The sequence below is a fragment of the Sarcophilus harrisii genome, chromosome 2 (assembly GCF_902635505.1).
Source record: "Sarcophilus harrisii chromosome 2, mSarHar1.11, whole genome shotgun sequence".
NCBI lineage: Eukaryota > Metazoa > Chordata > Mammalia > Dasyuromorphia > Dasyuridae > Sarcophilus > Sarcophilus harrisii.
Window position 1 is genome coordinate 53,315,096 of NC_045427.1, and position 19,242 is coordinate 53,334,337.

The window sequence follows — 19,242 nt, forward strand, 5'->3', positions numbered from 1 at the left end:
TGAAGTTAAAAATCAACCTTCAATAGTTGACTTGCTTCTTCTATCTCTAGACTTTTGAATGCCTTACATCTTTCAACATGTCAGTAGATATCCAAGCTCTTGTTTGATTATATTCCATAGGAAATGATTCCATTCCAGAGAATATAATGGTTCCATATTCAGTAAATAGAACCTCTTGGGAGCCTTAGGCACTCAAAGACTGTGCATTCCTGATCTTCAGTTCATCTACTTATAACCAATTATCTACAGTAAAGAATCCTTTATGGACATTATCTCCTCTTTCCCTCCTCCCCCCAAAACCTGTCCACTTTTCTGGTTGAAAGTTATTATTCAAGCTAAAATGATGTCACTGAAGTCTTTTCTGCCTTAAAAACTACATTTATTCTTTAGCTCCTCTTATTTTCTGTCTCTTAGGTAGTCCAACTGTCCTCACAGGAAAAAGTGTCTCATAGTCTGCTTGCCAAAAACTCGACTTCTTTTACTGGTTTCCTTCTCTGAAGAATATGGAAATTGTATTAGAGGTGATTTCCAAGGACTTTTCTAGTTCTAGGATTCAGTGAGGTGGTTTAGAATAATTAGCCAGTATCACAGTATAACTATATGTGTGTGTATTATTACATAAATATAAAACTTTTTGCCTTTCAAGTTTGGTACATTTTGAAGACCTTTAGATTTGCAGTCAAATCCATGCTTTGCTTTCTCCCTTTGGTTTTGGGCAAGTCATTTAAATTCTAGGTGTATTGGACTACTTGGCTACTATCGCCTCGCTGGCAGATCTAAATCTATATTCTAATTTATTTGAAATTGAAAGTTTCTAATCTAGAAGCTGTTTCTTGATTAACAGAAATTTGTGAATTTTGATATTCTGAGAAGTGGGTGCTATTTTTATTTAACATGATAGTAAATACCTTGAATTGGGAATGGAGTAAAAATTCCATTAAATCTGAGAAAACTGACTATTGCTGTTAGAGCAGAAAAATGGTGATCAAGCATCGTCTTGACTGCTAACAATCAATAGAATGCTTTCCAATTTCTCTTAAAAATGAACTTCACATGAATTAGTATGAAATCAGTAATGATTTTGATATTAAGAGTAACTCTAGGTGTTCATGTTATTCTTTAATGGGTATAGTACTTTAGTAGCATATTTTTTATAAATTCTCATTAGTACAACTTTCCTAAGATTAGTGTCTCAAAAGAATTGTTTCTTTACTTCTGGCCTCTGCCTTTGTCCTAATTAGGACAATTATAGTAATTTGTTACATTTTTTCCATGTTGTGAAGAAACTTATGTAATCTTGATATTGTTTTATACATTATTTGCTCTTTTGAAAAATTTGAATAATTGTTTTTTGATTATTAAATCATTTTCTCATTGACTTTTGTTATAATTTCAGAAAGATGTTTCTATAAAAATGTTGGCGCTAAAACACAATCATAATGTTTGCATCAAGGAATGTTCTGTTTTGCTTTTTGTCTTTAGATTTTTTCACATAAACCCTACAATTTAATTAAACATTCATTAAGCACCCAATCTGTGTAAGGCACTGTAAGAAATTAATTAAAATGAGTCCGCCCATAAGATATTTGTACATGTTTTAAAGACACATCTCTTAAAGTATATCAATTGGTAGTTTCAGTTTCTTTGGGAACTTTCATATTGTTCATATTTGAATTAATGTGAAGTCATAGGACATGTATTTAAATTTTGCCTCATATGCTTAACAAACCTTTGTGACTTTAGACGATTGTGTTTGGGCACTGGTTTTTAATGACTGAATGGGTTTAAGCCTCAAACTGCGACCTGTTGAAGATTTTAGCTTACAAAGACTGAGGTCTCCCACTGTTCAAGAGCCATCTCCAGTCATTCTGAGCTATACCTGGCCACTGGAACCCTGATGGATCTGGAGGGGGAAGTGAGGCCAGGGACCTTGCCCAGCTCCATCACTCGAATGTCATGGCGTCACACTCCTAATGTCATGGTCCTCTTCGAGAATAAAGGACAAACTACAACCATCTGCTTTTATAATGTAATGTAGTTGAATTACTTGATCTCCAAAGTTTTACTCTGCACACACCGTCCTCTGCTGGTTAGAAGGTCTGCTTTAAAATGAAAAACACACCATTACCAGGACTGGTTACTCTTTATCACATTTGCCTTGACTTGGTTGCTGGTGGGAGCTCCTTAATATTCTTTGCTTCCCATCTTTCATCTTCACTAAACATACTCCTTTGAGTTTTAAGCCATCTCAATTTATCATCCAATCCAGATCCTGGTGGTTAACCCTCAACTCCTAGGAAATCTTCCTTCCTCAGTGAGTTTAATACCTGGCTCCCAATCTCTCTCCTCCCCATCTCATGCCTCCTTACTAGGACATTTCAGCATACATATTAGTGCTCCCTCAAACACCTTAAATCCTCAGTTCATCATTCTGATCAATTGCCATGACTTTGTTCTCTACTTTGGTTGAATGAGACACAGAGAAAGCCGTATCTTTAATATTGTCATTACGCTGTGTTCTTCCTCTCTTTTAGTGAATTTTGGCATAACTTTTTTTCTGATAAAATCTTTTTATCATTTCACCTTTCCTAATGTCTAGTGCAGGGGTCCTCAAACTTTTTAAATAGGGGGCCAGTTCACTGTCCCTCAGACTGTTGGAGGGCCAGACTATAGTAAAAACAAAAAATTTGTTTTGTGGGCCTTTAAATAAAGAAACTTCATAGCCCTGGGTGAAAGGGATAATCGGCTTCAGCTGCCGCATCTGGCCCGCGGGCCATAGTTTGAGGACCCCTAGTTAGTGATTCTTAGCCCTTTGTTCTCATAGTAATCTTTCATTCCCTCCACCCTTCAGTTCTTTCCCAATTCTTGGTGAATCAATTTAACTCTGCAGTATCCTTTCAAAAATACTCTCAAATTCTTTACTCATCTGTTCCATCAGGGATCATAATCTTTCCATATTGCAACCCTGGATTACTCCTAGTATCTACTTTTGATAGTCATGTGCTGTCAGAGATAAAAAATCATGGAACTGTGCTGATTGACTCCAATACAAATTCATGCTACATTACATCATTTGGGCTTTTAATGTAGCGAAGAACGTTTTTGCTATCCCATTTACCCCAGTGACTTCCTTCCTCAAATTTCCCATTCTCCCTCTCATCCCTGCAGTTGAGGACCCATCTTATTCTTTATTGAAAAAAAAAAGTTAGGCTTTTCCACTTCTTTTTTCTTCCTCATTTCACACCATTCAGACACCTTTCCCCTTGATCTCTTCCTTCCCTCTAGTTTTGAATGAAAAGTTGCCAGACTGTCTGCATATATTCTTTCTCATATACCCTCTTGAATTCTCCAACAAGTTCCTCCCGCACTGTCATCTCCATTCTCTAATCTTCAGCTTCTTCTTATCTATTTGCTTCTTCCCCTGCCTACCCCAGAGTCATTTGCCTTGACTTGGTTGCTGGTGGGAGCTCCTTAATATTCCTTGCTTCCCATCTCTTTCATCTTCACTAAACATACTCCTTTGAGTTTTAAGCCATCCCAATTTATCATCCAATCCAGATCCTGGTGGTTAATCCAGGAACTTTTCATTCCAGCTTGCCCTTTTCCTCTTTATAGTAATGCTCTTCACACTCAGTGCCTCGACTTCCTTTTTTCCTCGCTGTCTTTTAAACACTCTGTAATATGGTTTCTAGTCCCATCATTCTCCTGAAACTGCTTTCCCCAAAGCTACTGATGCTTTCTTAATAGCCAGATCTAATGGCCCTTTCCTCAATCTTTGTTCTTCTTGCCTGTGGTATCTGACATGGTCAGTAACCTTTTGGACACAGGTCCAATCTGATTAAGTTGTTGTCACTGCTCTCCTGCTTCTTTTACTTCAAATCACTTCTCAGTCCATCACATCGCAGGGGCTAACATTTATATAGTGCTCACTGTGTCAAGTACTAAAGTAAAGGGCTAAATGTTTCACAAATATGATTTCATTTGATTCTCACAACAGCTCTGCAAGGGAGTGGCTATTATTATCCCCATTTTATAAACACATTGAGGCACTACGTAAGTACCTGAGATTGGATTTGAATTCTGTTCTTCTTGACTTTAGGCCCAGCATTCCATCCATCGCACTACCTGGTTGTCCATGCTGCTTGACTTGACTTAATGATTCTTTGGTAATCTTTGCTGATTCTTCCTCTAGGTTCCATCCAATAATCATGAATTGTCCCCCATGCTTTGGCCTGGGCCTTCTTCCTCCTCTATACTACCTGACTTAGAGATCTCCTCATTTACCATTGATTTAGTTATTTTTGTGCTGATGATTCCCAGGTTTATGTTGTTATCTTTCTGTTGTTTTAAGTCATGTCTCATTCTTCCTGACCCCTAAATAGTTTTCTTGGCAAACATACTGGAATGATTCACCATTTCCTTCTCCAGTTCATTTTATAGATGAAGAAACTGAGGCAAACAAGATTAAATGAGTGTCTAAGGTCACAGTTAGTTGATTTCAAGCCTATCCATTGCTCTGTCCAGATCCTATCCATCGCTCCACCTAGTTGCCCCCAAATCATCAATATTTGTTCATAAAACCAATTAAACGCATTAGGAAGAGAGAGAAAAATTCCATTTAAACTTACTATAGAATGTATAACATACTTGGGAATTAACTTTCTAAGACACAAGTACTATATAATTGTTATTACAATGAACTGTTTATAGAAATAAGTAATCGGGAAAATATGAATTATACAAGGATAGGGTAGGTGCTAGCTTTTCTAACATTGTAAAAATTATAGTTCTACCAAAATTAATTTATTCTTTATTCAATGCCACACCAATTAAACTACCAAAGGAATAATTTATAGAACTAGCAAAAAATAATAAAATTCATATGGAGGGGAAAAAAAGGTCAAGAATCTCAAGAGAAATTATGGAAGGAAATGGGAATGAAGAGAACCTAGCAGTGGCAAATCTCAGCTTCTGTTACAAAACGTTTAGTTCTCAAAACAATTTGGTATTAAGAAATAGAGATCAATCAATAGAAAGACATAATATTGAAGCAAATATGTCTAGTACCCCCAGATTTGATGAACACAAAAACACTTATTAGGATAAAGACTCAGTATTTGACAAGCTATTGGGAAAATTGGCAAATATATCCTAGATAGAAAAGGTCCTACATAAACAAATTAGGGAAATATTTAAAAAAAAATTAACATTCAGTTAAGTTTTTCTTTGAATAGGAGAAAAACTTATAACCAAACGAGAGGGTCACAGAATAAAATGGATAATTTTGACTACTTAAAATTGAGGTTTGTTTTTATTTTACAAAGCAAACAAATACAAGATTAAAAGACAAATGACTGGGGACAAAATTTTGTACTAAGCTTCTCTGATAAAGGTCTCATTTCTAAGATATATAAAGAACTAGTTCAAATTTATAGTAAGAGCAGGGGCCATTTACCATTTGATAAATTGTCCAGGGATATGAACTAGTAGTTCTTAAAGGTAGAAACTCAGGATATTTATAGCTGGGAAAGAAATGAAAAAAAAGAAAAGAAAAAGAAAAATTACTACAAAAAAAAGTTCTAAATCACTGCTAATTAGAAGTGCAAATTAATCCTTGGATTAATCCCTGCTTTTAAAAAATTTTTTTTAAAAAGTAAATCCCTGGATTCCATTTTGTAGTTGAGATTTCATTTCTTACCAGTGACAAAGATGATCCCTCCCCTCCCCCCCCCAAAAAAGATAAATATTGGAGGGATAAGAACAAAGATGAAGGAACTACAACCAGAAACCACTCTTTGGAATCCTTAGCTGCCATCATCCTTTAGCTTTCCTCCATTTAGCTCTGGCTAATTTTTAAAAATATTTGTACATTTTTCCTTAAAATTTTTCTATTTCAGGACAGTTAGGTAGTACAGTGGATAGAACACCAGCCCTGAAGTCAGGAGAATCTGAGTTCAAATGTGGCCTCAGACACTTAATACTCCCTAGCTGTGTGACCCTGGGCAAGTCACTTGACCCCAATTGCCTCAGCAAAAAAAAAGAAAGAAAAAAGAATTTTCCTATTTCTAGCCATTTAGCAGTTTCACATAAATAAATTATGCATAAAATCCTACGATTTTATGAGGGGATTTTTGCAATTGTATTATTTAGTCTTCATTTTACAGATAAGGTAGTAAGTAATAGAACTGGAGATTGAAAACTTCTTTGATTCTAAATCTGATGTTCTTTCTATAATATCACAGAACTAAGAACAAGTTTTATCTTTATAGTTAAGAGTATTGTGTGGGTCGGGGAAAGACTAAATATCTTTTAAAAGTTATGTTGTATGTTTTTTTACATGTTTAGGGGATAAAAACAATAACTACTGAATTGTACAAGTTGTTCAGCAATGTCATATTTAGATTTTGGAGAGTTGCTTGTATGTAACTCTTTAATCTATTTAAAATTTAATCTCATTTATCCATTTAACCCTGCTCTAAATTTTATGTAAAATTTATTTAATATTGAGTTTTTAAAAAATTCTTATTTGCTCCAATTCTTACTACTTTTTTACTTTCTTTTAAATCTTTTTTCCTTTGACTTTGTTCTGTGAAAAAACTATTTGTCCTTTTTTGTGCTCTTTATATATCCCATAAAGTGAGTCTACAATGCTTTTCTCTTTTCCCGATAACCAGATTTTCCTTTCTATTTTCTCCTTGTTCTCAAGGTTTTCTTAATTTATGTTATTCTTTTTTTTGGTTTTACATTTAGTTCTGAATAATTTTCTTATCCATCTTAGAACAAAATTTTTTTTAAAAGGAAGAAAAACAACAAAATCAGTCAAAATAAACCATAAAGGTCACCTGATCTAAATTTCTTACTTTACAAATAATAATTAAGTCCAACAGAGGTTAAGTGATTTGCCAGGGATCACTCAAATTCTGAGACTGAATTTGAATCCATATTTGCCTGCCTCCCAGTGCGGCTCTCTGTCAGCCCCACCTTTGCAAAGGAGGTTGAATGTTTTCACTTCTTCTTTTAAGCCAAGCTTGGTCTTTATAATTATGTAATGTCCAGTTCCCCTTTTGTTGTTGTTCCTGTTTTCATTGTTATAGTCACTGTGTATAATGTTTCCCTGGTTATGTTTAACTTCACTCTGTATCAGTTTTATATATATAAATATATACACACATATACATACATACACAACAATATAGAATTCTCATTTATAGTTTCTTATAAGACAGTAGTGACGTATTAATTTGTGTACTAGAATTTAATTATTTCTTAGTCTTTGGTCATATAATTTGTTTCTACTTTCTTATTACCACAGAAAGTCTACTATGAATATTTTATACATATGGATACATACATACACACACACACACAGCCTGTTTAGGTTTGGGATTTCTGGGATCAAAGGGTATGGACATTTCAAAATTTCATAGCTTTACTAATAGTGTTTTTAATATACTTTTTTGTATATTTGCATATTTCTTAGTGATTTGGAGTAGTCTTAAAAATAAGTTTATTGATATTTGACTTTTTACATCACTGGAATTTCTCTCAGTGTATCCTTTTCCCATTCTCAGATAGTCATGTCATATAACAAATAATATTTTTAAAGGAAAAGAAAAAAAGGAAGAAGAAAGTTGTTGGTATATGCAGAGAACTACACCCATGGACCTCCCACTTTTTCAAGAGGTGGGGTGAGGGTGTCTTCTCATTTCTCTTATTTGGAGCAATAATTGTTCTTTGTAATTTTGCAGTATTCCTTTTTGATTTTTGATCTTTTCATTTACATTGCTATAGTCATTGCTTGTCTCCTCCTCTGCCTCCCCCCTTCCCCTTTGGCTGTGCTTATTTCACTCTACATCAATACCTGTTAAGTCTGCACTTTTCTGTATTTATCATCTTTGTCATTTCTCATGGTACCACAATATACTCTGTTACATTCACATTGAACAATTTGTTTAGCAGTTCCTCAATTGCTGGACATTTATTAATTTCCTTTTTTTTCCCTACTATAGAAAGTGGTGCTATAAATATTTTAGTGTTTATGGGGACTTTATCTTGTTTATGAACTATATGGGATATAAACCTAGTAGTGGAAACTCTGGGTCAAAGAATATGGATATTTTAGACACTTTATTTACCTCATTTCAAATTACTTGCCAGAGTAATTGTGCTTATTTATAACTCTGCCTGCTTATAAGATAATGTGCTGTTTTTCCATAATCTTATCATAACATTGACTATTCTAATCTTTGACAATTTTTTGGATGTTTTGATTTGCCTTTCTCTGATCATTAATATAAGGCAGTCTTTCAAATGATTGTTACTTGCTTATAATGCTTTTGAGAATTCTTTTTTCAATTCCTTTGATTCCTTTTTCATTGGAAAATAGCCCCTTAGTCTAATCTACAATTATGTAGATATATTACATATATCTATATTTATATATACATATAATTTCCTATGGAAATATTTCATGCAACGATTTTTTCCTCCAACCAACAGCTTTCCTTATCCTAGATACATGTCTTTTTTTTTTTTTTTTTTTTTTAATCTTAATCAGATTTCCTTTATAGAACCTGATAAGCATCTTGGGAAAAGGAGATTAGAGATATCTCTAAGTAATTTTTTTTTTTTTTTTTTTTTTTAAACTAGGAGGGTTCACTGAATAAGAGTGCTGGACCTATAATCAAGAAGACAGATCCTACCTCAGACACTCATTAGGTGTGTGACACTAGGCAAATTACTTATCTTTGTGTCAGTTTGCATACATATGTAATGGGGATGATGATAATAGCACCTACTTGTAAAAATTGTGAGACTCAAATGAGTTACTATATGTAAAAATCTCATTGCACATTAAAATTCTATTATAAATATTAGCTATTAATAGTGGTAATAGCTCCATTTTTTGGCTTTTTGTTAACATATATAACCTTTTGTTATTTATGTGTGTTTGGCAAATGAGGAATAGGAGAAAAAAATCTAGCATTAAATTGTTTTGTCTTTCATGCAAAGACTTTAGAGCATTTTCAAAAGCTTTTGTAAGAACTGAAACATCCTCTTGGATGAAATAATTTGTTCTCCTTTAGAAGAATGAAAGAAATTCAGATTGTTTCTTCTTTAGTGTCCTAAGTGATAAGTACATTAACAAATCCCAGATTCTACAATTAATGACTTGGCTGATACTTTCCTTGTCCGTGCTGCCATTGAAGAGAGTTAATTTTTCCCTCTCCCTGAAGTGGGGAAAAATACTATTTGGCAAAAAACTAAATTATTTAGATCACTAATGTTTCTATAGAATCCCCTCTATGTTCTTTGAATGTTAAGTTGTACAGAGATATATATTGTTAATGTTAATATTAGACTTGTAAAATTGTTCTTATCTATGGAGAGAAAAAAAGACATGTCTCCAGAAAGTTTGTATTAAAAACATTTTTAGATTTGCAGAAATAAAATGTACTGATAGTAATGCTCATACTTGACCTTGCCTAGTATTTTGTTGCCAACAGAAGCCTCAAGAGGCATAAGCATCCTGCTTTTAGAAAATTTGAAAAAAATATTTCTCAGTAATGATGGTATAACATCTTTCCCGTTTATATTAGTCATTCTTTGAAATGATGTTTTTTAATATTGAACTAGAATATTAATGGTATTAGCTTATTTTAATTCACCAAAGCTTTAAGGTAACTAGTGTATATAAAGTAGTATACCAAGTGATAAAGAATGTAAAATTAAATAAAACAAGAAATTTGTAATTTAGTAAGGGCAATAATATAGGAACCTAGACAATTATAATGCAAAATTATAAATTTATAGGTAATAGCACAGAGTGAAGAGGCAGATTCAAAGCAGAAATTAATTCTGATTGGTGAGGGTGTGGATGGAGTTGACAGAGATCTTGATCCAAGGTTGCAGTAAAATGGGACCTGGAAGAATACAAAGAGGAAGCAAGAATGGGGTAAGAGTATGGGTCTAGGTTGGGAGCAGTGTGATCAAAAACACAAGAGAGGAACAAAGTTCATTTTAAAATTTGATAGGAATATTGCTTCTCCTCAATGAAATAGACATGTTCTTGTAAAGTCATTAAAGGACATTTATCTCTGAATTGTACTGTCTTTTCTCATTGACTTCCATTTTAATTTCTTAGATATAGACCCAGGAAAAATGCTGCCCCAAATCAGGAAGTTCTCTTTGTAAATCATGATAGATTTGCTGATATACCTAGCACAGTGTTACATGTAAGAAGAACACATTTGTTGAATTTAAGAGTTACGGCTAGATTTTGGATCCAGGTCACCTGATTCTAAATCCAGTGCTATTTCTCTCTCTCCCTGACCCCTCCCCCTTCCCCCCTAACTTGCAATAGTTGGATTTCTTCCTTTGGTGTTTTATCTGTCATAATTGAAAGATATAAATTGTTTTTGTCCTTTCACTTATCCCTCTACACTGTCATTCCAAACCAAAATTAAAGGATTAACAGTAGACCATTGTTGCTATTATTTAATGTATATATTGTTAAAGAGGTGTGAAATAGAAAAATCTTGGTTCATATTGAAGGTAGGAATGAGAAGAAAACATTAGCAAAAGTGTAGATAAAACTTTTTTATTGAGTAATTATGTGAACTCCCAAGTATAAGTATCCCAAGGTGGTCTTGGAAATGGGACATAATCCCAATTGCCTCAGGGGAAAAAAAAAGTTAAGTGACTTGCCTAGGCTCACACAGCTAGGAAGTGTTTAGTGTCTGAGACCAGATTTGAACTCGGGTCCTCCTGACTTCAGGGCTGGTGCAACACTTTTTTTTTTTTTTTTTTTAAATTTAAAAGCCTTGTATTTACAGGTTATATGTATGGGCAACTTTACAGCACTGACAATTGCCAAACCTCTTGTTCCAATTTTTCCCCTCTTACCCTCCACCCCCTCCCCCAGATGGCAGGATGATCAGTAGATGTTAAATATATTGAAATATAAATTAGATACACAATAAGTATACATGACCAAAACGCTATTTTGCTGTACAAAAAGAATCAGACTCTGAAATATTGTACAATTGGCTTGTGAAGGAAATCAAAAATGCAGGTGGGCAAAGATGTAGGGATTGGGAATTCAATGTAATGGTTTTTAGTTATCTCCCAGAGTTCTTTCGCTGGGCGTAGCTGGTTCAGTTCATTACTTGGTGTACCACCTTTTAAAAAAATTTATTTTTCCTTTTTTGGATTGAATTTATAAATTCACCAATATAAAGAATTCTTTGGCATGGAAACACCCTCCACATTACAGATCTGGCAGTTGTAGTTCATCTATAATTTATAGTCTGAGAGTTAATTGAGACCTAAAGAGATAAAATGACTCGACCTTGACCTGAGGTCCCCACAGCTAATATGTTTCAGAGGCCTTCTTCCAGGGCAGCCCCTCTATCTACTAGGCCACACTATCTTCCATTAAATGATATCAGAATTAAAGAATAGAGATGGGAAACTCTCTCCACTAGTACTCTGCAATTTTATAGGCTTGGTAGTTGCCTGGGTTAGTGAGAGATTGTGACTTTTTCCAAGGTCACACAGCCAGTTTGACAGACATACTTGAAGACTTGACCTCAAGTCTTTTTGGTTCCAATGCCAGCTCTCTATCCACTATACCATGCTACATCTCACACCAAAATGATAAGGGCAAATTGTAGGAAACATAACACACCTAAGTGTTGGAATACATGGGAGCCACCCGACAGGGGCTGCGGGAGATCTAACCCAGAATGGATCTCCTCCTGTGAGAGGATGATACAAGGAGATTGAGAGTCCAGTGCTGTTCTTGAACTCTCTTCTTCCCTCTGCCTCTAATTTATCTCATTCCCAGTCCGCAACACTTGTGTCAGCAAGGGCTGCCCTGCAACCTTCAGATGTTATTTCCACAGCTGTGGAGGCTCTTGGAGAATTGACCTGCCCCTTAACAATTCCCCGCTTTTTGTTTTTTTGCTGTTATTTCCTTCCACAGCTTGGTCCGCACACTGAGGAGTGCAAGCAGCACTATCACTTCTGGATGACTGTAGCAGGTGTTGATTGAGGCAAACTTCCAAGCGGAGAAGAGGAATAGGCATTTAAGTCTCCTGGCTTGGCCCTTGATATGATCGTCCATTTAATTACCCCGACTAAAAAAGTCTTATGGGGCTCTTCTTCCTTAACTATAGAAGGATCTTTCTCACGAACAGCTCTGGTTCTTGTAATTTTTTCTCCACGTTCAGGTGCCATGTGGGAATACATGGGAGCCACCTGACTGTGGCTGGGGAGATCCAACCCAGAATGGATCTCCTCCTGTGAGGGGATGATACAAGAAGACTGAGAGGCCATTGCTATTCTCTCTCTCTCACTGAGAGGCTATTGCTCTTCCCTCTGCCTCCAATTTATCTCATTCCCAGTCCGCAATACCTGTGTCAGCAAAGGCTGCCCTGCAACCCCTTCAGATGTTGTTATCCACAGCTGTGGAGGCTCTCGGAGAATTGACTTGTCCCTTACCACCTAAGAATTGGAAGAAATGGAGGATCTACTTATATGTCAGAATTAATGAACAAGGAGGAGAGTATCAATCTGGTGCAGTGCACAGATAACTATTCTTGGAGTCAAGTTGCTTCCAGGCTAGCTCTTTGTGGTTTTGGGGAACTTAGAGCTTCTAACCTTTTGTTTCCTCTTCTGTAAAATGGATAGTGACACTTGTACTTCTTGTTTCTGAATGTGGTTTTATTGTAAGCCCTTTGTGTGGAACTTAAAAGGCTGAGACTCTCTTTTGTGTTTGTATATCAGTGTCATTTTTAGTTCCTAACCTATATTAGCTTAATAAATATTTGAAGTAACTTGGTTTGTCACCTACCTCAGATTGCCTAAGGTTAATACAATGGAACATAATCTAGAAATCACATAATCCTAGATTAAGAGGGGGAGGGAATGTTAGAGATACAGTCCAACTTCCTCATGTAACAGATGAAAACTCAGGTTCCAGGAGGTTAAGTTGGCCCAGGGTCATCCAGAGGCCATTCTGGTATCTTAGTTTCTTCATTTAGTCAGATGAGAAGTTATACTAGAGGACTTATAAACCTGTCCTTTGGAAATGTCTTCTTAAGGTCACAAGTAGTAGGCTGCAGAGAGGCATCAGGAGCTCAGACTCCAAATCTAGCATTTTCTCTACTAATACCATGGATAATTGAAGTCCTTGATTTGAATTTTTAAAAAAGTTATAGGATAGGGGAACTGCACTTGGCTAAACTAGAGTTATAATGTGACATGACATCCAAAACAGTCCAGAAAACAGTGGTGGGACGTGGGGTGGGCACAGCAGCAGCAGCTGAAGTCTTTCGGTCCTGGTCCTAGCACATCTTTCTGAAATTTTGTGTTCATTTCTTAACATCTTTTTCAAGAAGAATATTGATAGGATATAGAACATTCACAGGATAATAAGCAGCTCAGTGAAAAGAATGGAAACTACATCATGTAGGAACTGAAGATAATTAGTTGGGTGAAGAAAAAGTTTAGGAAGACATTTGTCTTCAAGACATCAATAGACTTCTATTTAGAAAAAGGACTCCTTGTTCTGCTTCCTAGTACTAGGATAGCAATGACTAGATGGTAAAGAGAGACAAATTTCTGTAATATAAAAAATCCTTGTATTTAATGCATTTTTAGTGCATTTCTAGAAATGACTTTCATTATTAAAAAGGTATTAACTTCCCTGTCACTGGATTACTTGGAGTCATATCTGTGTGATCCTTTTGAGAGTTTTTGTCAAAAGGATTTTTATTTTTTAAATTTAATATAATTTTATTTATTAAAGCTTTTTATTTACAAGTTATATGCTTGGGTAATTTTACAGCATTGGCAATTGCCAAACCTTTTGTTCCAATTTTTTCCCCTTTCCCCCATCCACCTCCCCAGATGGCAGGTTGACCAATACATGTTAAATACGTTAAAGTATAAATTAAATACAATATAAGCATACATGTCCTAACGGCTATTTTGCTGTACAAAAAGAATCTCCAATTGATGGGCATCCACTCAGTTTCCAGTTTCTGGCCACTACAAAAAGGGCTGCCACAAACATTCTTGCACTTACAGGTCCCTTTCTGTAGAAAGGATTTTTAAAAATTCAGGTAATTAGATATTAGATGGACCTTGAGGTCTCTTCTGATTCTGAAGTTCTGGGACTTAATACTTCCTATCAGTGTGGCTTCAACAAGTTACTTCATCTCACTCAGTTTCAGTTTCCTTTTATGTAAAATGAGGACAATGGACTGTGATCCTGTGAACTTGGAATCAACATGGCACTTTAGGAGTAGGAAGAAACTGTGCTACATATGGATATGTAACCTTGTATAAGCTTTTGTTCTTATTCTTTTTATGGTGTAGATAGAATTGCCACAATTTATATGAGTAAAATCAGTGATGTTGATTATATTATGGACATGGATGAGAATGTCAAAAGCATTGAAGTTGCACCAGCCCTGAAGTCAGGAGAACCTGAGTTCAAATCTGGCCTCAGATACTTAACATTTCCTAGCTGTGTGACCCTGGGAAAGTCACTTAACTCTAATTGCCTCAGCAAAAAAAAAAAAAGGCATTGCAATTTAGAGCAGAAGTAATTAGACTTATTTTTGGTTCTTTGTTTTCAAACCTAAATTAGATTTTTAAAGGACAATGGAAGAAATTAATTTTACTTGTTTTATTCAAGACATTGAATCATCAAGTGCATATTTTCTAGCACAGCTCTGTTCTTTATTGGTTTTTATGTTGCATTTACATGTACATAAATGTTGCCTTTCTCCTGTCTTCAGGGTAAGCCCAGGAAATCATGCAGTCATCAGGGCACAGGTTCCGTGATGTGGAACATCATCCCCTTCTTGGTGAAAATGAGAATTATGATTCTTCATCCTCATCCTCATCTGAAGCTGACACAGCAGACAAGATTTGGTTCATCCGGGATGGCTGTGGTATGGTCTGCGCTGTCATGACATGGCTTCTAGTTGTCTATGCAGACTTTGTTGTGACTTTTGTCATGTTGCTGCCTTCCAAAGACTTTTGGTACTCTATGATCAACGGTGTTGTTTTTAACTGCTTGGCAATTCTAGCCCTGTCATCTCATCTGAGAACTATGCTTACTGACCCTGTAAGTATGTTCTTATTCTATTGATATTTTCTCTTATTGTGCTAAATTTAGCTGGCTCCTTTGAGTCTATAGCTGAGGATTTCTTGTTCATTTAATCTTAAATTTTTATTTTCCTGAATGTTTCCTGAATGTATGGCATTTTAATTGTATAAATTAGAAAAGAAAAATGTCACCTTAGAGGTGAGAGACATCACAGTTTAGTGGGAATGACATTAACTTAGGAGTTAAGCTGAGTAATACCTGCTGAATGAGTTTGGGCAAAGCACTTTACATTTTAGGTCTCATTCACTGTCTTTAACAAAATCAGATTTTGGACTAGGTAATCTCGGGAAGGTTCCTTTTGTCTAGAAAGTTGTGATAGTATAAATTGCATGGGCGTTGGGGTTGCCATGTTGTGTTGATGTGTGGAGCCTGGGATCTCTTCTGTTCCTTCTTTTGACTGTGATTTTTGTCTTTATGCTTTGGAATTATTTGGAGTGTAACTGTACATAAAAGAAAGAGGAGGAGGAGGAGAAGGGAAGAAATAAGAATAATGGGTGTCTGTTATGTGCCAGGCTTTGCAAACCTGAGGGTCTCATTTTTTTCTTCACAACAACCCTACGGCTTATTTTCTCCATTTTTAAAAAATAATTGTACAATTACAATTACTAAGATAAACCAAGGTTAAGTGACTCGCCCAGCTAATAAGTGTTTGAGGCTGGATTTGAACTCAAATCTTTCTTTGTTCAGGCCCATTGCTCTATCCCCTGTTCACAAAGCAGTCTCTTTAGATGCATCTTGCAGGCGATAGAAAAAAATATATGCAAAATCCTTTTTAAAGTGTCTAAGTGTGTGCTCTTTATATGGTATCAAGAGATGAATTGAATTGTAATTTAGTTCATTATATTTTTCTTTTTGTTGTGCCATCAAGTAGTATTTATCTTTCAATATTGCTCTTTACTCACACTTTCAGGCTCATTCTAGGCCATCCTTCACTAATCTCCAAAGCACAAAAATTCAGAGAGCTTAGAAAAAGTGAACTTTCTCCTTTGGATTTAAGCAGTTTTCTTCATTTGTTTAGTGTACTACCAAGAGGTTTTGTAGTGTTCAATAGAATGGCTTTCACTCGTGGTTTAAACTCTACTGTTGCATGTCCTACTAAAGTTCTGAGTTTGTTCTAACTTTCTTCAATTGCTGCCAAATCCCCAAGTCCAAAGTTGGTATGCTGGCTGTGGTTTTGATAACAGTGACATGAGTATATTTGGTCCCTAACATTTTGAACAGGGAACAGAGTGTGAGTTAAGCTTGAGTCAGTGATGGAACAGTGTATTAAATCATTTATCTAAAGGTCATCAGGAATTTAGTCATTTAGAACCTTGGTTAATAACTTGGAAGTGAGTGAAAATTGTGATTCTCTCCAAAGCAGCAAAAGCCCTTGGAACCTGCTGGTATTACTTTAAATGTATCATTGTTAATGAATATTGATTGTTAATGAACCTCTTCTGTGCCTAGGTCATTGGGATATGCAAAGACACTTAAAAAAAAAAAAATATGCCCTTGCTCTTAGGACCTAATATTGTAATTGGTTAGATAGGCTATATGGCTCAACACAGATTAATAAATAAGTCCTAGGTGTTACTTGGGGTATGTTGAAGTTAAGTGATTTGCCTGAGTTCACAAAGCTGCTGGCTTAGAGGTGAGATTTAAAGCTCTAGTCTTGTCCGCTCAAAGGACTCCATCCTGATGCAATCTCTAGGCATTAAAAGATGAATACTGTTACTGGGAACTCCAATTAAATGCCAGATGAGTACTTGTACAATTGTCTGATCTTTTATTTTAGTTTTGTTTTAAATTTACACCCAACAGTGGAACCAGCAGAATTAAGAGTTCCAGTTTTGATACTTTCATTCTGGTCATGAGAAAATCATTTTGTTTCTTAGAGCTTGAATTTCCCCATCTGGAAAATGGAGACAATTATACTAACTTAGAAGGATTACGAGGAAAGTGATTTGTGAAGCTTTAAAATACTATACAAAGGTATGCTGTCTTCAGTCACCTGGTTTCCCAGCCTAGAACAGATTAGAAGTAATAAACTGATTAGAAAATCTAAAACAAAACTAAAAGATCTGACAATTATAAAAACACATCAGTCTAGGGATTATTCAGTATAATGAATAGTCAGTAAACATTTATTAAGCACCTGTTTGGTGCCAGGCACTGTGCTAAACACTGAGGATACAAATATGAAAAAAAGAAAGATAATCCTCTCCCTCTAGGAGCAACAGTATTATAGCAGAGGTGTAAAACAGTGAGGAGATATCTGAGCTGAACCTCCTCCTTCAGTGGGGAGTTTGGAGGCTGTGGCTCTGCCCTTTAGTCAGAGGAACAAAGGGTGGGGACAATAGAGAGTCTCTGTGGTTGATGGCACAAATAGCCCTGCATATTTGAATGGCCCGAGATCTCATTGCATTATGGTATGGAATTAGGTAATGCAGTATAATGAGAATCTCTAGTATAATGAGAATTTATAAAGCATGTTATATAAAGCAGGGTACTTTACATAAAGTACTTCATTTGATCCTCACAACAACCTTAGAAGATAGGAACTATTATTCCCATTTTACAACAAAGGAAATTGAGGCTGAGAGTACAGAAGTGAGTAGCCAAAGGTCACAGAGCTTAGTGCATATCAAAGATAGAATACAAACTTGAGTCTTCTGGATTCAAAGATCAGTGCTATTGATACTGCCCCAAGTTGCCCCATAATATGATGATGATCCTGTGTGATGAAGAAAAGTGCAATATGTTTAATATTCTCTTTTGAAGAAGACAGAAAAGAATTTAACTGTATCGGAGCCAATATGTTTGGTGTTGTCCCTGAATTCTTTTTATAGTGTAATAGTACCAGTATAGCAGTTGGGCTCTTTAGCTGATTCCTTTCTTGGACACAAAATAATCTCAAATTATGGCTGCTTTATTCGTGTACTGGTCCTGATGACTGCCTCTTTTAGTCACCCAAACTCAATTTAAGATTCTTACCTTTTCTACTTTTGCCTTTTTATTGGTTTTCCTTTCTGACTCCAGAAATTGCACTCTTTACACTATACCACCCTAAAAAAGCTTTTTTGGTTTTGTATGGTAGAGTTTTCAGTTTTTTGAGCCATTTTTCTTCTTTTGGGGATTTTTATGTGTGTTCTGTTTATTTCTTGAGGACATAAAAGAACTTTAATGCTTCTGATCCTTTCAGCCCAAAATCTTGAATCAGATTCCTGAGATAAACTTGTATTATTAGTTAAAATTAAAAAAAAAAAAAAAAGACTAAGTCATTAAAGTGGAGAAAGCAGTAAAGGCATGGTAGAAATGAGCAAGGAGTCGATAGGATACAGCAAAAAAAAAAAAAAAAGATTTGGATGATTAGAACAAAAGGAAATTGATTTGGGAACATTTGAATGTTTTTCAAAGTATACTGAGCTAGATATATATTAGATTTTAGAAGGTAAGCTAAATTATTCATTTTAAGGCCAGTATTGTTCTCATTTGTATTTGGTATTTGGTACTAAAACTAACACTACTTGGAGTTGGAGGAGTTGATTATTTCTAATGTTAAACCACTGTTAAGTTGGAATACCTTCAGGTTAAAGGTTAATCTAGTCTGTAGTATAGGTTTGGTTAAGCTTAGAAAACTATTGAGATTCTTGGCTAGCAAAGGGTTTGAGATTAATTGAGATTAATGTTGTGGGACTTCTTTACAGAAGTATTTTGATGGTGTCCTTTTGTGGAAGTGGAAGAGGTTGTGTTCATATAGAATATCTTTTCAGAAGCAAGTGCATCTGCAAAGACACATTTTAATGGTTTTTCTCTAACTTCTCACCTTATAGGGGGCGGTACCCAAAGGCAATGCTACTAAAGAGTACATGGAGAGTCTGCAGCTAAAGCCTGGCGAGGTGATCTACAAGTGTCCCAAATGTTGCTGTGTCAAGCCTGAGCGTGCACACCACTGCAGGTAGAAGCTCTTGGGGGATTGGGGGGTGTTTGATATTAGCCTTGCTTCTGATGAGACCGCCAAAGCATTCTTTAGAAAAGACTGTTTCTTTGAGAAGACTTAGAATACAAAAACTCAA

The 19,242-nt window shown here is 35.5% G+C and overlaps 1 protein-coding gene across 2 annotated transcripts in view; it reads left to right on the forward strand.

The window, feature by feature from the left end:
- ZDHHC7 (zinc finger DHHC-type palmitoyltransferase 7) overlaps nt 1-19,242 on the forward strand; it is a 46,740-nt gene that overhangs the window by 17,855 nt on the left and 9,643 nt on the right. Inside the window, exons 3-5 of one of the 2 annotated variants that reach the window (XM_012540353.3) lie at nt 8,650-8,718; nt 14,811-15,142; nt 19,000-19,124. In XM_012540353.3, the coding sequence (XP_012395807.1) occupies nt 14,828-15,142; nt 19,000-19,124 (440 nt within the window). In that variant the 5' untranslated portion in view covers nt 8,650-8,718; nt 14,811-14,827. The remainder of the gene's footprint in view (nt 1-8,649; nt 8,719-14,810; nt 15,143-18,999; nt 19,125-19,242) is intronic. The other variant, XM_012540352.3, reaches the window with a different exon arrangement.